This window comes from Xenopus laevis, chromosome 9_10L, assembly GCF_017654675.1.
Source record: "Xenopus laevis strain J_2021 chromosome 9_10L, Xenopus_laevis_v10.1, whole genome shotgun sequence".
In the NCBI taxonomy this organism is placed as follows: domain Eukaryota; kingdom Metazoa; phylum Chordata; class Amphibia; order Anura; family Pipidae; genus Xenopus; species Xenopus laevis.
The window spans coordinates 53073547-53092598 of record NC_054387.1 but is presented as its reverse complement, the minus strand read 5'-3'; the positions used below and the strand labels follow the sequence as shown (position 1 = coordinate 53092598).

General features: G+C 44.2%; 1 protein-coding gene across 3 annotated transcripts in view; it reads left to right on the top strand.

The window, feature by feature from the left end:
* gas7.L (growth arrest specific 7 L homeolog) overlaps positions 1 to 19052 on the top strand; it is a 104189-nt gene that overhangs the window by 38764 nt on the left and 46373 nt on the right. For 2 of the 3 annotated variants that reach the window (XM_041575416.1, NM_001097086.1), the window contains 1 exon segment: positions 16660 to 16780. In XM_041575416.1, coding sequence (XP_041431350.1) covers positions 16669 to 16780 — 112 coding nt within the window. In that variant the 5' untranslated portion in view covers positions 16660 to 16668. 3 annotated transcript variants of the gene reach the window in all.

Below are 19052 nucleotides of genomic sequence, written 5' to 3'. Positions count from 1 at the left end.
TTAACCAATGTACACAAATAGCAGCAAGAACCCCAGTGTTTCCTGTGAATGGAGAGCGGGGAACAAACAAATAGCTTGGCTGCTTATTGGGAATGTATAACATGGGATTAGGGAGATTTACATAGTAAGTAGCTTTATCTGGGGATTTGCAGCCCCTCAATGCTTGAGAACCTGGAGATTCTGTTGTAGTTTAGCCTAGGATGCCCTATCTCTTTCTGAAAGCGTCTTAGTGAATGATATCCTTGTGTTATCAGAGATTAGATTTTAAGCTCTGTGGTTCTAGCCTGGGATTCTCTGTTTCTAAAAGAATAGGTCTAGGTGGAGATATTAGGTCAAAATGGTGACTTTAGGTAATGAATGAGACAGCAGGGCAAGATGGAGACATTAGGGCAAGATTTAGATAGTAGGACAATATTTGGACTGTAGGAAAGGTTTGAGACAATAGGGCAGCATGGGGACAGTAAATAAAGATGCAGACTGTAACATAGTAACATGGTAAATTAGGTTAAAAAAGGGACACGTCCATTAAGTTCAACCTTTAATGTTTATGTATAACCTGCCTAACTGCTAGTTGATCCAGAGGCAAACACCCCTTCTGAAGCCTCTCAAATTTGCCTCAAATGGAAAAAAAAAATTCCTTCTTGACACCAAGACACCAATCCCACCAGTCCCTAAATCAGCTTGTACTAAGCACTAAATTCCATAACCTTGTATTCCCTCACTTGCTAACAAGCCACCCAACCTCTTCTTAAAGCTATCTAATGTATAAGCCTGTACGACTGATTCATGGAGAGAACTCCACATTTTCACAGCTCTCAATGTAAAAAACTCCTTCCTAATATTTAGACAGAACCTCCTTTCTTCCAATCAGAATGGGTGTGCTGGCAGGAAGGACGTACTGGTAAATAAAGGACAACATGGAGACAGTAGAGCAAGATGGAGACAGTAGGACATGATTGAGATGGTAGGGCAAGATGAAGATCGTAAGTTAAAATGGAGACAGTAGGACAAGATGAGACAGTATGACAAGATGGAAACTGTATGAAAAGATGGAGGAAGTAGGGCTGGATGGATACAGTAGGACAAAATGTTATGGGGGTGTGATTGCAGTAAGGTAAGCTAGATATAGAAAAAGCGGACACAAAATATGGGCAAAGAAGACAGATATATACCACTTTTACCCCATCAGTAAACAGAAAAATGGTGACAATAAGACAACATCATTACAGAAAAATAGTAGAGGGCAAAATAGGTTCAGTAGAGACTTGGGCCTGGGCAGTGTCGGACTCGTATGTATGGGGCCCACTGGGGCTGCCCCATTAGGGGCTCGGCACCCACCCCAGTCTCTGTGTCTGCCACATCGGGGGCCCCAACCCCAGTCTCTATATCTGCCAGCCCACACCTGAGGTGCGCATTAGCCACCTCCTGCACATCACATTGTGTTACATCATGTGAAGTTACTGTATTAAAATTAACTTGTGGCCGGGGCACCCAAAGTCTGGGCAAGGAGTTGGCCTGGGTCGGCAGGGGCCCACAGATTTGTTTCCTGGTGTCCCACTGGCTGAGTCTGACTCTGGCCCTGGCCCCACCACTACTAGACAGTTCTGCTAAAAACCTGTTAAATAAGTTTGCCATGTACAAGACGATTTACCCTTTATTCATGATCCTGAAAGGTCCCTTCTAACCTTCTGCTTCTCAAATATACTTCCAACTGTAAACAAAGAGAAAACAATGGCAGCTTTGTGCCAAATTCCTTTGGGTTGAGCTCATGCCAATCTTAAAGTATATTTTATTTAATGCTTCCGGTGGATCAGAACCTTGCAGTGACCTCCCTGCTAAAGTACCAACTATATCTGACTAAATAGGAAAGGGGAAAAACCTTGTTCTGTGGTTAAACAGCTGCCGGTTCCTTGTTACTGAGATACAAAGATATAATGTGACTCACGTTAATGGGAAGGTTATTATGTTGCTATATTCTCCCTGACACTGAAGTTAAATGCTCATATTTACAGGGACTCAATAAAGAACAGACAGCTGTAGGATGTGAGACTGTGGGTTAGAGGCAGGAAATGGTTGGTATTCCAACTGTGCTGCAGTGTATGCTGGGAGTTGAAGTTCTGCAAATTACATTGGGACTTTTTTGAGATAATAATCTGTTAACTAGATTGAGGGCAGACTTTTGAGGTCCCCCCTTCCCCCTTTGCTTATGTTTAATTTGAACCTAATGGTTAATTTACAAACTCTGGAGGTGCAGGAGTGCTAAAGGGGGTAAGAATGCTTAATTTTCGCTGCAGTTGGAACAAATCAATCCATAAAATTGTTTTTATTCGATTCACTGACTACATGTCTGGTGCTTCTAATGGCACAACCTACTGTTGGAACCATGGGGCTACCTCCAGGCGAAGTGGCACACCATTCATCAGAAGGAGCAGGTTGGATGCCTTGAAACCAAGTTATTAAACATCCACTGCAATCTGGGGGATCTTTAATCCCAGTGACAGTCCTTATTGTTAGTGAAATTGGATGTAATTGGTGTTTGTAGCCATTAGGGACATCTCATAAGGGGAGGTACGGAAAAATGGTGGGTGGGAATGTCGCGTGCCAAACAAGGACCTAGGTTATTGATGCCCCTCATATTGCAAAGACGAGCTCAGTGCCAAGTCTGGCTAATACAAGATGTCCCTTTGTTCCCCAAAATCTTGACCTTAAAATCTGACTGGACTGGGTGCTTTCTGAGCCTCCATTACTGGGAGAAAGTATGAATGATGCCCCAGTTTCCTTCCCCCCCCCCTAATGACTAAACAGTCCCTGTATAAGTTCTCATGACAAAGGGAGGAAGGATCAGATGTGGTGCAGAGTAACATCTCTCATATCCACTTCCCTCTCTTCAAAAATCCTTTCCCTTGTTATTGAGAACTGGCGGCCGTGGTGCAAGATTCCGCAGGGTTTGGTAACGCAGCATCTCGAAGTTCAACAAGAGTGAAACTGGTAAGCAGAACTGGTGGTGATGGAGGGGAGCATGGCTTTAATTAGGGAGCTGAGGTTCAACAAGAGCTTGGTCTGCAGGTTGTTACACTGCAACTGGTACAGTTACTGGTAACCAATATAATAAACACTTTGTTCTATTATCTGCTTTCTCCTAATTACCCCCACATTGGATCCTGAGCAGTCTCTGCCTCTCTGCACTACCCTAAACTGGGGGTGGGTCCCCTCTCTAGGGCCCCTCTAGTGATCCCATTCCCTGTTAAATGTAACGCCTCTTGCGGAATTGCTCATTCTCTTTCTCCCCCTTATCTTCTGCAGTATTCTCTCCCCACTTCCCTTCCATTGTCTCAATGTATCCCCTTATGCTTTGCTTTGTCTCAGTCTCTCTCTCTCTCTCTCTCTCTCTCTCTCTCTCTCTCTCTCTCTCTCTCTCTCTCTCTCTCTCTCTCTCTCTATGGGGTATATTCATCAAAAAGTGAAGTTAGAGATTGCCACAGTCCTCGAGTCAAATTCCGTCACTCTCCATTAATTTCTATCGGATTTTGAAAGGTGTTTTTATCAAAGGATGAACTTTCACTTTCACCGATTGATAAATACTCTTTTAAAAATCCCATAGAAATGAATGGAGAATTTCACTCTAGCGGACTGTGGTGATCTTAGACTTCACTCTTTGATAAATATAACCCTATGTTTCCCACCTTCTGCTTTACTATCCTTCAGTGCTTCCCTCCCATTTTCTTGACCAGTTGCTTTCCTCTCTTTCTCTGTGCCTTTCTCCCCCTCTTCTTTGCACCCAGTTTTCTCTCTGTGTTTACCCCCTACTGACTTTCTTTCTCTTCCCTCCCGTTCTTCTTCTGCCCCTTCTCTCCTGCAGCTTCTCTTTATCTCCCCCTCTATATCGTCACATTCTATATCTTCCTCCCCCCCCCAAACTGGTTACTCTCCTTTATATGTCATTCTCTCTCCCTCTCGGAGAACGAGGGTAAACAGTTTGTTTGTCATGTAGTAGCCTCCGATTTAAAGTCTGTGATCATTGATGGATGTGACATCAATTCAGCCCTTTTACTGTCAGCAATAAAGACATGAGGGGGAATGAGCTAAGCATAAAGTAATTGACATTTATAATCTGGGCAAATGTAACTGCATTAGAGTAATTTCCCATTCCCACTGCAGCGATACTTCCACATTTCTGTCTCATTGTGACACAGATTTGACTGTAACTTTACGTCTGTTATAACCTTCTTACCTCGGACATTGCTGTATATTTGTATTTATACATATGAGGTGCTGTATTATTTCTGTTAGACAGTACAGTATGAGGGTATAGCTTATTGTGTGCCCAGATCATACCGTACCTTCTTTATATATATATATATATATATATATATATATATATATATATATATACATACATACATATTGGTAGGAGCTGCCATACTGTTTCCTCTGGCAGTACAGTTTGAGGGTATAACTCAGGGATCCCCAACCTTTTGAACCCGTGAGCAACATTCAGAAGAAAAAGGAGTTGGGGAGCAACACAAGCATGAAAAATGTTCTTGGGGTGCCAAATAATGGCGGTGATTGGCCATTTGGTAGTCCCTATGTGGATTGTCAACCTACATTGAGGCTCTGTTTGGCAGTGCACCTGAATTCAAAATTAAGCACCTGCATTGAGGCCACTGGGAGCAACATCCAACGGGTTGGAGAGCAACATGTTGCTCACAAGCTACTGGTTGGGGATCACTGGTATAACTTATTGTGTTCCTAGAACTAGAACATTCCTTCTCTGTATATTTGTATTTATGCATGTGCGGATGAGGTGCTGTATTATTTCCCTATTATATATTATTGTGTGCCCAAAACATACCATCTCTGTATATTTGTATTTATACATATGGTTGGAAGTTGCCATAGTGTTTCCTCTAGACAGTGTAGTATGAGTATTGTGTGCCGAGAACATTCCTCTTCTTTATATTTGTATTTATACATATGGGTGAGAGCTGCTATATTTACTTAGTAAAACATGAGGTTATAGACCACTGTATGAACAGAACTTTAGATGATGGTACCAACCAGCAGACTGGGAACAGAAACCAATCAGATATGAGTTACAGAGCCATTGGCCTAACCACTTCCTTCTGACGGCTCATCAAAGTCTTGTGGATATTTAAGGCTCACACAGCCCTGGGCTAAGGGTGGTGGCACACGGGGACATTTAGTCGTCTGTGATAAATCTTCGCTACTGCAGGAGACTAATCTCCCCAAAATGTCTTCCCACCAGCAAGAATTTGAATCTCCAAGCATGATGGCGCCCGAAAGTTGTCTCACAAGGAAACTTCAGGCGGTGAGAAGACATTTTGGGGAGATTAGTCACAGTAACGTAACTGGAGGGGGCGGGCCCTGGTGTGGGACGACCTGGGGGGCCCCCTCGGTACCAGATTTTTTACCCGAAATTGGCCGATGCGGCCGGAAATCGGCAGTGCGCGAGCTGCCGGGGGGCCCTGAGGGGGTGCGGGCCCTGGCCCAATTGCACCCCCTGCTCCCCCGGTAGTTCCACCACTGATTAGTCGCCCGCTGTAGCAAAGACTTATCACAGACGACTAAATGTCCCTGTGTGCCACCACCCTAATTGTGCATGGTGGTGGATCCATGTTGCCAACCAGGCCCTGCCCTCATATCTCACGCCCCTTTCAGTTAGTTTCACCCACTTTTGCTCACAGCGATTGAAGTCACACACTAACTCATCTATTGCAGTCACACGCACAGACGCCCAGATTTATGGCAAGGCCTAGGACGGCAGAATTTCAGGGGTGGCATGCCGCCCAGCTGCATTGAAATTGGTTACCAGCACCCAGGAGATTTGCAAGCTCCAGTGCTTGTACCCGACGCATCACGAGGTGCGCATGCGTGTATTTACACGCACAGAGGAAGGGGAAGCGCCCGGGGGACCAGGGGCAAGATGAGCTGTGACAACTAGGGGCCCCAGATTTGTTAATATGGGCCTGCACAAACAAACATACACCCAACCACTGATCAACCTCATCTGAAGCCAATTAAGTTGGACAAATCATTTAGGGTAGGACTACACGGGCGTTTTCTGTGCGATCCGACGCGTTCTCCCATTACTCTCCCAGAGTCAGTGGCTTCTGTGTAATTATGGATGTTTGATGAAACTCCAGTAAGAATCTAGCCTTCACTATACAGCCGGCTGCTATCTTACTGTACAACTTGCAGCAAACACTGTTTCACTGACACTACAATAGACAGGTCAGCGGTAATGCTTCCTTCCAAAGGTATAAAGCTTTAGAGCTCAACCTTATTCAAGGGTCTGAACAAAAAGTGCAAAGGATTACTTCCCCTTTTTATTGGAATTGCTTAATTTTATGCTTTGTGTTGCTCTTGTTGTACAAGATAAAGGATCTCTGCGGTTACTAAAATTCCTTTCTGGCAAAAGAGATTTATTTTTAAAAGAACAGCATATTTTTACCTCCGCACAGATCAGGCGTTGCTGAATCAGCTTCAGCCACATCTGGGACCAGAATAACTAGGCCAGACATGCTTGGTATCTATAAGGAAAAGTTATGACCCAGGGATATTTTGTGAAGCAAAGCACACACTCCCTGGGTTTTGTACTGGGGACATGAGTTGGAGTAAGGGGTTAACACTTTCTGAGGATTGTACAAGGGGCATACGGTGGTACATAACTCTTCCTAAGCTTAGTAATGGGAGTATGAGCTTGCGTATGTCGGGGTTAGCTCACCATAGGGTAAGTATGGGGAATATGATCTGGCATATAAGGCTTTAACTCTCCCTGGGTTTCACACATGGAACATATAAAGGTTTAACTCTTCCTGGGTTTGTACAGGGGCCATGAGCTGTCATAAAAGAGGTTAAGTTTCCCTTTGGTTAGTGAGAGGGACTTGAGCAGCAGAGCTGGCATAAACCGGGTTAACTCTCTCTTGGGTTGTACTGGGGAACAGGAACAGTAAAATTTACATCCTGCGTTATGTGTGGGTCATGTCACTTCTAACACTTCCATACTCACACCCCCAACCCCCACCATCCCAAATATACAATAACAGGCTTCCCTCTCACCGGCTCAATACGCAGGCATCAATCAGAGCTGTTTGAAGTCCTGCTGTGGACTCCAATGGTAACACAAGTGGTTTCTTTCATAAAATGTAGTGAACTGAAACATATTATACAATAGGGCTCATTTATAAATACTGGGCAAATTTGCACCTGGGCAATAACCCATGGAAACCAATCAGATGATTGCTTTCGCTGTTCAACCTATAGCTGGCTGAAAAAAGCTCATCACTGATTGGTTGCTATGGGTTACTGCCCGGGTGCAAATTTGACCAGTGGTTATAAATGAGCCCCAATGTTTTCTTAAAGCCTTCTTTCCTAACCTAGGTCGTTTGATGCTCTTTTACTGCAACTCCCTGCATGCTTTAATGCTTGATTATGTACAGACAAATGCTGGGAGTTATCGTCCAGAAACACCCGGGAACCCAAGGTTACAATACAAAACCCATCAGGTCAACCAATGTAATGGAGCAGAACAAAATGTCCGATACATGTTTTTTTATAACAAGGGTCACTGATACATTTTAATTTTTGAACCAATAGCAACTGTTTTCACATGGACCATGTCACTATTCCTTTAATAAAATAATCCAGTACCTCTCGGACCCAAATTACAGACCTGTATGACAGCTCCTGCCGCTGCTGTTGTGGGTCTTAACCTTGGGCTTGGAGAGCAAAGTCTAAGGGGCTAAGCACTGGCAGGGGGCTCAGCCCAGCATAATGGCCAGTTAGGGTGAGATTTGGGGGTGAAGAATTGTTTGCTCCCCTAGATATCATTGGAATTATGGCAAATAACCAATTCATCAATAGTTTCTTATATCTGTAATCTATTTAAGCAGAGAGAGCCCATGATCAGACATTGGATGTCAAAAGGGGGATTGAGTGGGCTGTTAACCACTGGGAGAAGTTAAATTGGCGCTAGATAGTTTACAGCATCCGGTGACCTTCTACCATTATTACGGCCTCTTTGAATTTTAACAAGGTTTTTATGCACCATCTGGAGACAGCTTCAATAGGTACTATTTTGCCTTCTTCTGGATCAGCTAGCAGCTAGGTAGCAAAAGGCCCATCTTGACAGTCCTGACTTTTGTTCAAGCGTAGTTGCTCTGTAGTTCTTCTAAGAGCACCAGAAGAATGCGCCGAGCTGAAAGACAAGCAACACATCTGCCCAAATCACTGACAACTTGCTTTAAAGTCAAGTGCAACCCATGCTTTAAATGCCCCAGGTCTCTGCGGTGGGATTATTTGCGGTTGATTTATGCGGCGTCCGATCCGGCACACACTGGGACTTGTTTACAGGGATTATCAGTTTCCTGCTGTTGGTTCAGCTTCGGGCGCTTCCCAGTTCTCATACAAAGATTCGGGGCCAGCAGGTTACAGTCGGTCAGCCACTATTATTGTGCTCCACAGAAGGCCCTGGAGACTCATTTCATGGTTCCTCTGCCAACTCCAAACTAAATTAACAGCCTGACATAAACATGGGCCAGTGCTCAGAGCAGACTCTCTCATGTTCGTGGGCTCTGCTGTTAACTCTTCATTAGTACTGGGGCCCCTTTGGGAAATATGTATTTTAACTCCCATTCCATGGAAATATTGTCTCAGAATAGCCCAGTCTCTCCTTCTCATATAGTTTTGGATACCTATGTGCCCTTTGTTATCACCTTGTGTCCTGTTTTCCACTTCCTCTATCATTGTCATTTATCAGTCTTGCTCTCCATCTCTTCTATTGCTTCATTTGTTTATAAAGTTTCCATATCCTGGCTTTTCTCCCTTCTCTTTTGTTCTCTTTCCTTTGGCTGCATTTTGTTCTGGTTCTGGTTCTGGTCCTACCATTCATTTGATTCCCCCACCCCTTTTTTCTCTCACAACCTCTGTTCTACTTCATCTTCCTCCTCATTTCCTTAACTCTATCTTTTTTCCCTTTCTCCAAACCGAGATACTTGTCGTTAGGACACTGGACCAGAGGAAACAACAGATTCATTCTGAGAGTTTATTACGTGGTTTTACTCTTAGCCCATCCTAGATTGTTACTAAAGCCACTAGTCTGGTTACTGTGCTCATCTGCCTGTTGCTTTGGATTGCTTGTGATTATGTAAAAGTGGAAATTCACCTCTAAATCTGGCCTTACATGGTTTGCCTGCCAACTTAACTTGGCATCTTATTGGCTGGTGTATGGGGTCAAAATGTTCAAGCTCCAAACATAAAAATAGTCCAAAAGAATAAAAACTCCCATCTACTCATGGGCAAGTCATTTTCTTGGCTACGGGACATTCCCAAATAAGAGCAGAATAGAGGTACAAATGAGTTGAGCAGCACCGCTCTTTTCAGTCCAGAATAAACTGATGTTTCAGGAATAATTTACTTCTCTGTCCCTATTCACCATTTCCCTGCTCTTCCTTTTCTTCTCCTGGAGCCATGTGGCAGGTTACAGAAAATCCTTTTTCCTGTGATGCTCATAAAGTCATAAAATCTGTACTTAGTGTTTTTAGTAATAACATATATTTACACGGCTGGGAGGAATGAAGTCAGTGAGAGTCGGGTGCCAGGTACTTTATTAATTCCGGCTCTTGAGTTGTACCGGGAAAGGTCCCAAGAATGACAACTTACTCAGAGCAGCTGGGAGGGAACATGTTTCAGCCTTGTGCCACCCTGTGGGATATATCGTTTTATACTTGTTGGATTCCTGCAGAGGGGTTTTCTAAGTAGGTATGGTAGTAGTAAGGTATAGTAAGGTGAGGTGGAGGCAGTGAAACAAAATGCCAACTGTAGTGCATGATGGAAGCAGTAGAACAAGATGATAACTATAGGGCAAGATTGAGACATTATGACAAGTTTGAGAGAGTAGGACAAGATTCAGACAGTAGGACAAGATGGAGACAGTTGAACATGATGGAGACAGTAGAGAAGGATAAATAACGTTTAGAAAGAGGCACTAGTATATTGCTGTATAAGTATCACTTGATATTAGTATTCTGCAAATCTGCAGCCATTATGTTGTTACTGATGTGCAACTCCCAGCAGCTACCAACAACCAAACCCCTCACCTTCCTTCAGCCTATAAACTTTTACTCCTGTTACATAAAACCCCTACCCCCCCCCCAGCACACCTGCTATATCAGTATTTCCCTGCGTTCTGCTGATTATAGAAACCTTTTCAGATGCTCGGGTAGATGCCGCCAGAGGCAATCACAAAGCCGTCTCACTTCCAATCTCCTGCAATTTAAGCCTATACAGAGTTCAGCTCTCATAACCGGTGCCGGAATGATTCCATCACAATTACCAGCTGCTCTCCATCAGCTTCTCCCTCGGTGACATCCAAGGTTATTTCAACACCTGGAATTTGCCAGGCAAGATATCATCCATAGGGCAGCTTTGCAGCAACCCTTTACCTTTATATTAAAGGAGACATACTGTGTAAAATCAAGAATGTGCCCGTGCATTTTAAATATAGAAGGAATATGCTAAAAAAAAAAAGTGTGTGTTTTGGGGTTGATTTATTGAAGAATTCTGCAAAAACCCTACTAGCCCCACCCTCCAGTCCACTTTCTGCTTTCTCCTTTCCCAGGCTGTGCGGGGGAGCCAGTGGCACTTAGGAACCAATCAGCAGCTAGGCTAAAGCAGGCCATAGATGTAAAGATTTTTAAAAGATCCAATCGTCATTGTGAGACCACGATTATCTCTAAATGATCATACGATCGTACGAATTGTCCATCAACTAAAAAGACCAATTTGCCAGGAAAACAAAGGGGAGCTGCCTGCTTGGCCCTGCAAACACTGATAGATTGCACTGGGACCGACAAAGATTTTTTAACCTGGCCGATCAATTTTCTGACAGATGCCGGCCGAAAAAACGTAAGATGTACGATCGTTCGAATTAGTGATGGGCGAATTTGCGCCCATACGCGAAACGGCGTCGGCGTCGCGTTTTTGACGCCGGCGCCCGTTTTTTCGACGCCGGCGCCCGTTTTTGACACCGGCGCCCGTTTATAATATTCATTATTGCTTACAAAATAAGTTGTTTTTTTTTTCATTTATCCTACGTCTCCTTTATCTCCTCAACCTCCTGCTTGGTGCATTGATGTGCCTATTGCAATTGTACAGAGATGTCTCACTGTTCTAATGCCAATAGAGACCCCTGGAGATATTACTTACTTTAGTCAGGTTATAAGGTGAGATGTTTTTGTGGAATTAGAAAAAAATATCAGGTTGTTGCCAATAGCAACACTCAGTGCTCCCCCCCCCAAAAAAAACCCATTTATATTCTCTCTACGTTAATATAAGTATTTATAATACTGTATAAATGAGTATAGAGTGCCATCATGTGATACATTCCTTTACGAAAGCTTGTTTTCAGCTCCCTTTTGTTTCCTGCACACGATTGGCTATGTTTGTGTTTAACATCTCAGGCTGAGGGTGGAGGCCAAACCCCCTTTTATTATAAAGAAGGCTCATTTTGGAATAGTAATGGCTAATATAAAAGATAAATAACTTACTTTATTATTAATCACTTATTTATGCATGTAATTCCCTGAGCCATTGAAAGGTATAATGGTTTATCAGGAAACTGGGAATTACATGGCAAATTGGAAATTCTAGTGACTGTAATCTGTCTGCTGTTTAAACTGAACCCCCTGTAGGTCACGGGCAGTAAGAAAGTATATATCTCATGGCAGGCTGCTATTTGCCTTGATCCCTGGCTCATGAATAAAATGTTGGAATAATTTTTATTGTGATATCAGCGAATCAGCGAGCAGTAGCTACTAAAGGGGAAGTAAAACATTAAACGATTATATTTATATTTTAACATTGTGGGTTTTTTTGTTTTTTTTTCATTATGTTTTTCTACTGCAGCTTCTATGCTTCTATGGTTATTTGGTTGCTAGGATTCCACTTACGTTAGCAACAAGGGAATGTTTTGGAAAATAACAAAGAATTTTAGAGATACTAGCTATCTTTATAACAGAGCATTTTGTCACAGTGACATCTGATCCCCATTGTAAGCAGCAGTCCTGCCCTGCTTTATGGCTGAGATTCTAGCTATCTTTATCACAGAGCATTCTGTCACAGTGACACAGATCCTATCTGATACTCAATGTTAGCAGCAGTCCTGTCCTGCTTTATGGCTGAGATTGTAACTATTCTAGCATTCTGTGGTAATTTGGATGCTTTTTGGCAGACAACCCTTCTTTTCTCCCTATGTGCAACTGTACATCAAGCTTGCAGAATGGCACACTGCATGTATAGATATGAAGGTATGTTTAGGCTGTTGATACAAGAGATCACAGAGTAGGGAGACAGAATATGTAACTGTCGTGGTACATCCCAGCTCTGTTTATTGCTGATTGCTGGATTTTCAGGTGTCAGATGCCCTGTACCCTTTAATCTTCTCCTTCTGTTACCTTCAGGATTAAAAATAAACAGTGATTCGTACTTGGGACTTTCTATCATAAATCTGACTTTCTTAACCAATTTCCAACAGGGAGCTGCTCATACACCAAATCTAAATCCCTTTGATTTAAAGCATTCCCCCCCCCCCCCCCACCAATAAAAGCAGTTCCCTGGGCGCCTGTGTCTGCTTTTCTCTCTGTTATTGCGACTGTCAGCCGGATGTAGGCACATGCTCATCTTTCTATCCTTCAGTCAGTTGCTAATGATTCCATCAAAAGGTTTCATCTGAAAGAGAAGTTTTCATTTTAGAGTAATGTTGCCATGGTGATTCTGTATTTATCATATCTAGAGAGAAGTTCCCTTTTAGCAGTTATGATTTAGTTCTGCTGAGATACAATCACCAGGAAACAAGGGCGACCCTGGCAAATCTACAGCTGCCAACATTAGTCATTTCCCCTCTCTGCAAACTGCCAACGGGACCTCCTGATAATGCTTTTATAATATATGTGATATGTCATACAGCCTCTGTATATTTGTATTTATATAAGGGTGGGAGCTGCCATATGCAGGGATGTTCTGATGATAAAATAGAGTAAAGGTGGCCATAGACGCAAAGATTGGCTCGTTTGGCGACATCGCCAAACGAGCCAATCTTTCCCCGATATGTCATTAACGGACATGGCTATATCAGGGGTAATCTGAACGTTCGGCCCTATGGCCGAAAGATCAGATTACGATGAGAGCGCAATGGGCTCCGGCGGGACGGTCGGGACAAAACCAAACCTGTCCGATCGACCAAACAACCGATCTCTGATGACGGGACTCTCCACACACGGTCCGAAAATCCTCGATTCGTATGATAGGATCTTTGCGTCTATGGCCACCATAAGTGATATGGCAGCTATGTAGATAAAGCCTTGGTTAAAAAGCCACCCCCATAGTGCAGGTAGTTTATGAGGTATAAATCATGTGCCTCACTTGGCATGTTGTTGGATTCTGTTTTCCCTTGGATTTGCATAATGAATGACACGCACAGCTGCGATTTCTTTCTTGCTCCCCAGAAACAACAAACAACATAAATATTTTGCACAGATTCAAATTGTTTATTCCTGGAGTTGCATATCCCACTCAGAGACAATATAAACGTCTGTCTCCTGCTCATTTATATCCTATTTATAATTGGATGATGGGATGCCCATGAGTGACCCTATTCTCTATGATGTGTGCTGCTTGGGCCAATGATAAACTCCTCCTACTGAGATACCTTTCTTACCCACCAACCCTACCCCACTCCCCCTTTCCCAGATACCCAGGAACCCACTGTACCTTTCTACTGGGAGGAACTGTGTATCCCCACCCTCTGCCACCTGCACAGTAAGTACCTACCCCTGATACCCAGGAACCCACTGTACCTACTGCACTGGGAGGAACTGTGTATCCCCACCCCTCTCCCACCTGCACAGAAAGTACCTACCCCTGATACCCAGGGAACCCACTGTACCTACTGCACTGGGAGGAACTGTGTATCCCCACCCCTCTCCCACCTGCACAGAAAGTATCTACCCCTGATACACAGGAACCCACTGTACCTACTGCACTGGGAGGAACTGTGTATCCCCACCCCTCTCCCACCTGCACAGAAAGTACCTACCCCAGATACCCAGGAACCCACTGTACCTACTACACTGGGAGGAAGTGTGTATCCCCACCCCTCTCCCACCTGCACAGAAAGTACCTACCCCATATACCCAGGAACCCACTGTACCTACTGCACTGGGAGGAACTGTGTATCCCCACCCCTCTCCCACCTGCACAGAAAGTACCTACCCCTGATACCCAGGAACCCACTGTACCTACTGCACTGGGAGGAACTGTGTATCCCCACCCCTCTCCCACCTGCACAGAAAGTACCTACCCCTGATACCCAGGAACCCACTGTACCTACTGCACTGGGAGGAACTGTGTATCCCCACCCCTCTCTCACCTGCACAGTAAGTACCTACCCCTGATACCCAGGGAACCCATTGTATCTACTGCACTGGGAGGAATGATTAGGAAATGGGCCCATGAGGCTGCCGTCCCACCTGTTCTCTATCAGCGGAGGGTTTGCTGGCCCAGAACCTCGAGTATTTGCTCACAAGGAAGTTACTTTCCTGTCACTTGAGCAGATTTGTATTTAAAATTCCTCTCCCAACATTTCCTCCTGCTTCTCCCCTGCCAAGAACCAGCCAGGCCCCTCTGTTTCACACTTTTCTCCAATATTTGCCTTAACCCATTAGATGCTATGCCTTCTTCTTTCTTCTCTCTCCTGCCGCTGTTCCCTCATATACCTCTCTCTTATGTTCTAGTATCATTGTAAACTTTGCTCCATATCCTCCTGTTCTATTTTTCACTGGTCTTTCTCCTTTTTTTTCTCCTTTTTTCGCGCCTTCTCCTTTCTACTCTCTCCCATCCTCTCTCTTCTCTCCTCTTCTACATTGCTCCTCTTCATTTGTCTCTCCATAATCTAATATCCCTTCTCCTCTCTCCTGACTCTTTTCTCTTTTCTATCCCCCCCCCCCAACTGTTTGGCCTTACTCTTTACCACCCTCCATCTTCTCTCCCCTTCTTTAGTTCTTCATTCCCTTTCTCTTACCCTTCACTTTCTCTCTCAACTGCCTAAAATCTGTCAGCAGGAGGGCAGCCATAAGAGGGACTACAGCGGTTACTACTGTATAACACTCTATCATTGCTGGAGCCGCAAAAATGCAATGTTGGCAACTTGATATTCTGCCTTTACCTTGTGAGTGCTATTTGGGTAATGGTGGCCAAGCTACCATATCTACCATATGTAGATGTGACTGACTGTGTAGGAGCATACTGCTTTCTGATTGGACAAGAATAGGAGCAGTGTTTGGCCAATTTCTGCCATACTGCCCAGTCATAATGGGATATATGGCTGAGGAATATACATTTTATTTGTCAGCCGAAATGAAAAAAAGAGGAGACATAACAATACCATATATACACACACACGACTCATCATATGTCTGTTTGGTCCGTGGGCCAATTGGTCGGAGAACTGGTCAGGTCAGCCTGTGCATGGCCATCTTTAGGATACTGGGGATTGTGGCTGATCCAACAAATCATCAGTTGGTCTTTACAGACAGGGCAGATCAATGGGGTAGAGTAGACCGTGGTGCCTTGGAACCTCTGTGTGCTGTTTGATTGGCAGGGAATGACCCTGTGTGAGTTCATATTTATAGCTGTGATGGAGGGGGCACAGGGGGCTGCTGTACACCAGAGACATGGCCAGTCATCTTTTTTCTTTTCACTGGGAATGAATTAGTGATATTTCAGGAATGTGCTCCCAGCCAGACAATCCCTCATTGTGCTGTGACTGAAAGGACTAATTGTTAGGGCCGTTCCTACAAGACTGTGGGCGCGAGAGAGAGAATTTTATTTTCTTGGTGTTGCACAACTGGGTAACAGCTTCCTGCACTTAATCCCACAGATGCATCGCTTAACCCTGCGCCTTCCAGGAGGGCCCTAAAAGAGATCATTAGGTAATCAAGTCGCACAGTGGAGCAGGGCTGGCAGTTCTGTTCCCCTTCAGCTCTTGCTGTGCTTGTTGGACCTTCTGTTGAAGCAGCTGAGGATTGCAGGGAGTTACAGTTTCATGTAAAAGACACTGAGAGGATATCGTATTCCACTTAATATATCTGTAATCTTTATCTGGAGAAATCTGCTCTTGTTATAAATAGTACAGGGGTCCCAAGCCTTTGGGATTTTAATTAACAGTAAAATTCACAGCTTTTATTATTCCAAGTCCATGCACTGTTGTGACGTGTGAAAGATTGCGACTACTGACACGCGTGACCCTCAGTGTGAATATTTGATGCTTGATATAATAACAGCTTTATATTAATCCATTGTTCAGTGCTTCAAGCAAGCCCGCTTAACACTTTCACCCTCCCCGTTCAACCAATCACAGGCCTTTACTACCAGCACTGCTGTAAATATAAATGGGCCTTTCAGATTAAGGGTGACTTATTCTGCTGTGTGTCTAGTGGAACTATAGCTAGAATCCCTGCCATAAAGCAAGACTGTGTGGGAGAAAGCAAGGGCAGACAGTCACATGCACTCCCTCCTGCAGGTACAAAAAGCCACTATGGGAATAACAGTGGCACTGACTTCTTTTTCATGTTTTCTTTGTAGAAACCTGGCATGATGAACGCCCAGAGAATCGATGATCAGACCCAAGTGCCCCTACCACAAGGCTGGCAGAGCTACATGTCTCCGCAGGGACGCCGGTATTACGTCAACACGTTAACAAATGGTGAGTTCCAGTGTACTTCAGCCACAGGGCTGTACTATATGTTGCTATGTATTCCCACGGGGTCAGGTAATGATTTACCCAGTTTTAGGGTTGTTGATTAAAGTGTTTTCTCTCCCCTTATCTCTGATTAATAACCACATGGTTGTATTGTGCCTGGTGCCAAGTGTGAGCTCAGTACCTGAGAAGATTCAGTGCTTGAGACCCCTGAAGTCCCCTGGACAGAATAACTAAACATTGTATACCTCCCAACATTTGAAAATTAGAAAGAGGGATCGTAGCGCGGTGACATTTTTGGCCACACCTATTGTGTGGCCACACCCCTACATACCATGTCCATTTTGCAAAATTTGGCATGTTATGGAAACTCTGAACACATTTCTAGGGGTTGTAGGGCAATGCTTTATGTCTTATTACAGTTTTGCTTATAAAGGTGAATTGCCCTTTAAGCTGCAAGTCTCAGTTCTCTCAAGAGACCTGCTTATCTAAAATAGTTACAATTGTATATGTGCTTATCCGAAAAATTTACAAATGTATCTAAGTGCAGGTGCTGAGTATTCTGGGCTCTCTGCCAAAAGCCTCTCATACATTTCAGAAACATTGTATTTTTCTCTGGCTGTTCAGTGCAGGAGATCAAAGAGAGACGTCTAAATCCAGACTGTCCCGCGAAAAATGGTTGGGAGTTATGACATTGACCTATTGGAATCGAATTAGTGTTTCTGGTGGGAGAGTTTCATATTGATGTGTTATAGCATAATTGTTCATTTTATTGGGAACTCTCTTCTGAAAACTAATGAGGAAGCTGGTATATTTTATATGTGCCTATTTTCCTCCTCCTCTGAAAGGCCTCACAATCTAAAGGGAACAGAGAATCAGTAGAGAGTGATTGGGGAGGGTTCATCTAAGCTCAGATGTTTAGGGAGAGTGAGTATATTTAATTCACAGAGGATTATAGAGTAGGAATTGTTGATTCTGTTGCCGGACCCTGAGATTAGGGACCATGTGCTTAGAGGGCTGGAATTGTAGCATGCTGGCATAATTTGGCCCCTCCCCACAACTTTATTCCTTGGAATCATTTTTATTGACTGTCTTAGCAATACAGTTCATCACCCCATGTCATGACAGCTAAATGCAGGGATGGATTGAAGGGAAAAAATAGGTCTTTACAGGGGAAAGTGGCACCACATACTTTGCTCTAAATTTCCAGCCCCTATAATGATAGGTACTCGGGCCTCTGGTGAAAGGCCTACATCTTACTAGAGCTTTAGGAATCCTTTCTTGAAGGTTTATGGCAAAGAGAACAGCCCAGAAGCAGGGAGTAGAGAGTCTGAGGGCTGGGTAGCTAGGGGGCAGTGGGGTAACTACTTGAGAAGCAGCGGATACCACTGCACCAGGGCCCATTCTCCAAATAAAGCCCCTCACTGACTTTCACAGCAGCAAGGAGATGGCATGGGGGAGTGGAGCCCTGTGGAAAGTGGTGGGGCAAATTTTACCCTGGGGCCCAAAAGCCTTTAGTTACACAACTGTGGGTGGGAATAGGATTTACTTACACTAGGCAAAGTTCCTGTCTGACAATGGGAAAGAAAGCAGCCCAAGAGCAGGACGTACAGCTCATCAAACTGGGATCCATGGCACATGGTGTTGCGGCACTGATGTTCTCCCACAAGCTTCACTATCAACTACCACTGGGCTTTGTTACTGCAGCTAGTTGTTGGCTCAAAGCTGTGAATCACTGTACTACAAGTTCATCATTAGAAGAAACATTTCTGATACATAAGCACAACCCCGCAGCTGATACAGCAGGATCTTGCTGTGTTGGTAAATAATGAACCTTTCACCTAAATTCCTGTCACTGATCTGGCAATGCCCCAATTGTACTCGTACTCCTCCTTTTGACAATGGGTGGTGGGAAGGAATCTGCCTGTGTTCCTATTTCTTCTCTTGCACGTTGGAACCCAGCCATGGCCTTCTCTGACCCTCCTTGGGGCCTCCCCTTGGCCTCACGATCTCTGGTCTCTCCTGCATCTTCTGACTTGTTCTGTGGATCCGTCCCAGCTGGTGGTAGCAATGGAGAGCCAATCCCTGGAGTGAACTCTGCCAGCTCTTTCTTTGGGCTCCACAGCAGTTAGTGAAGAAAGGTCATCTGACCATGCAGGATGTTTGGGAACCCCAATGGGAGGTTGGGTATTAATAAATTATATATATACATGTTCAACCGGTTGGGGTACATTGTATAGAGTACTGAATAAAAACCATAGAAGTGGAATTTATATCC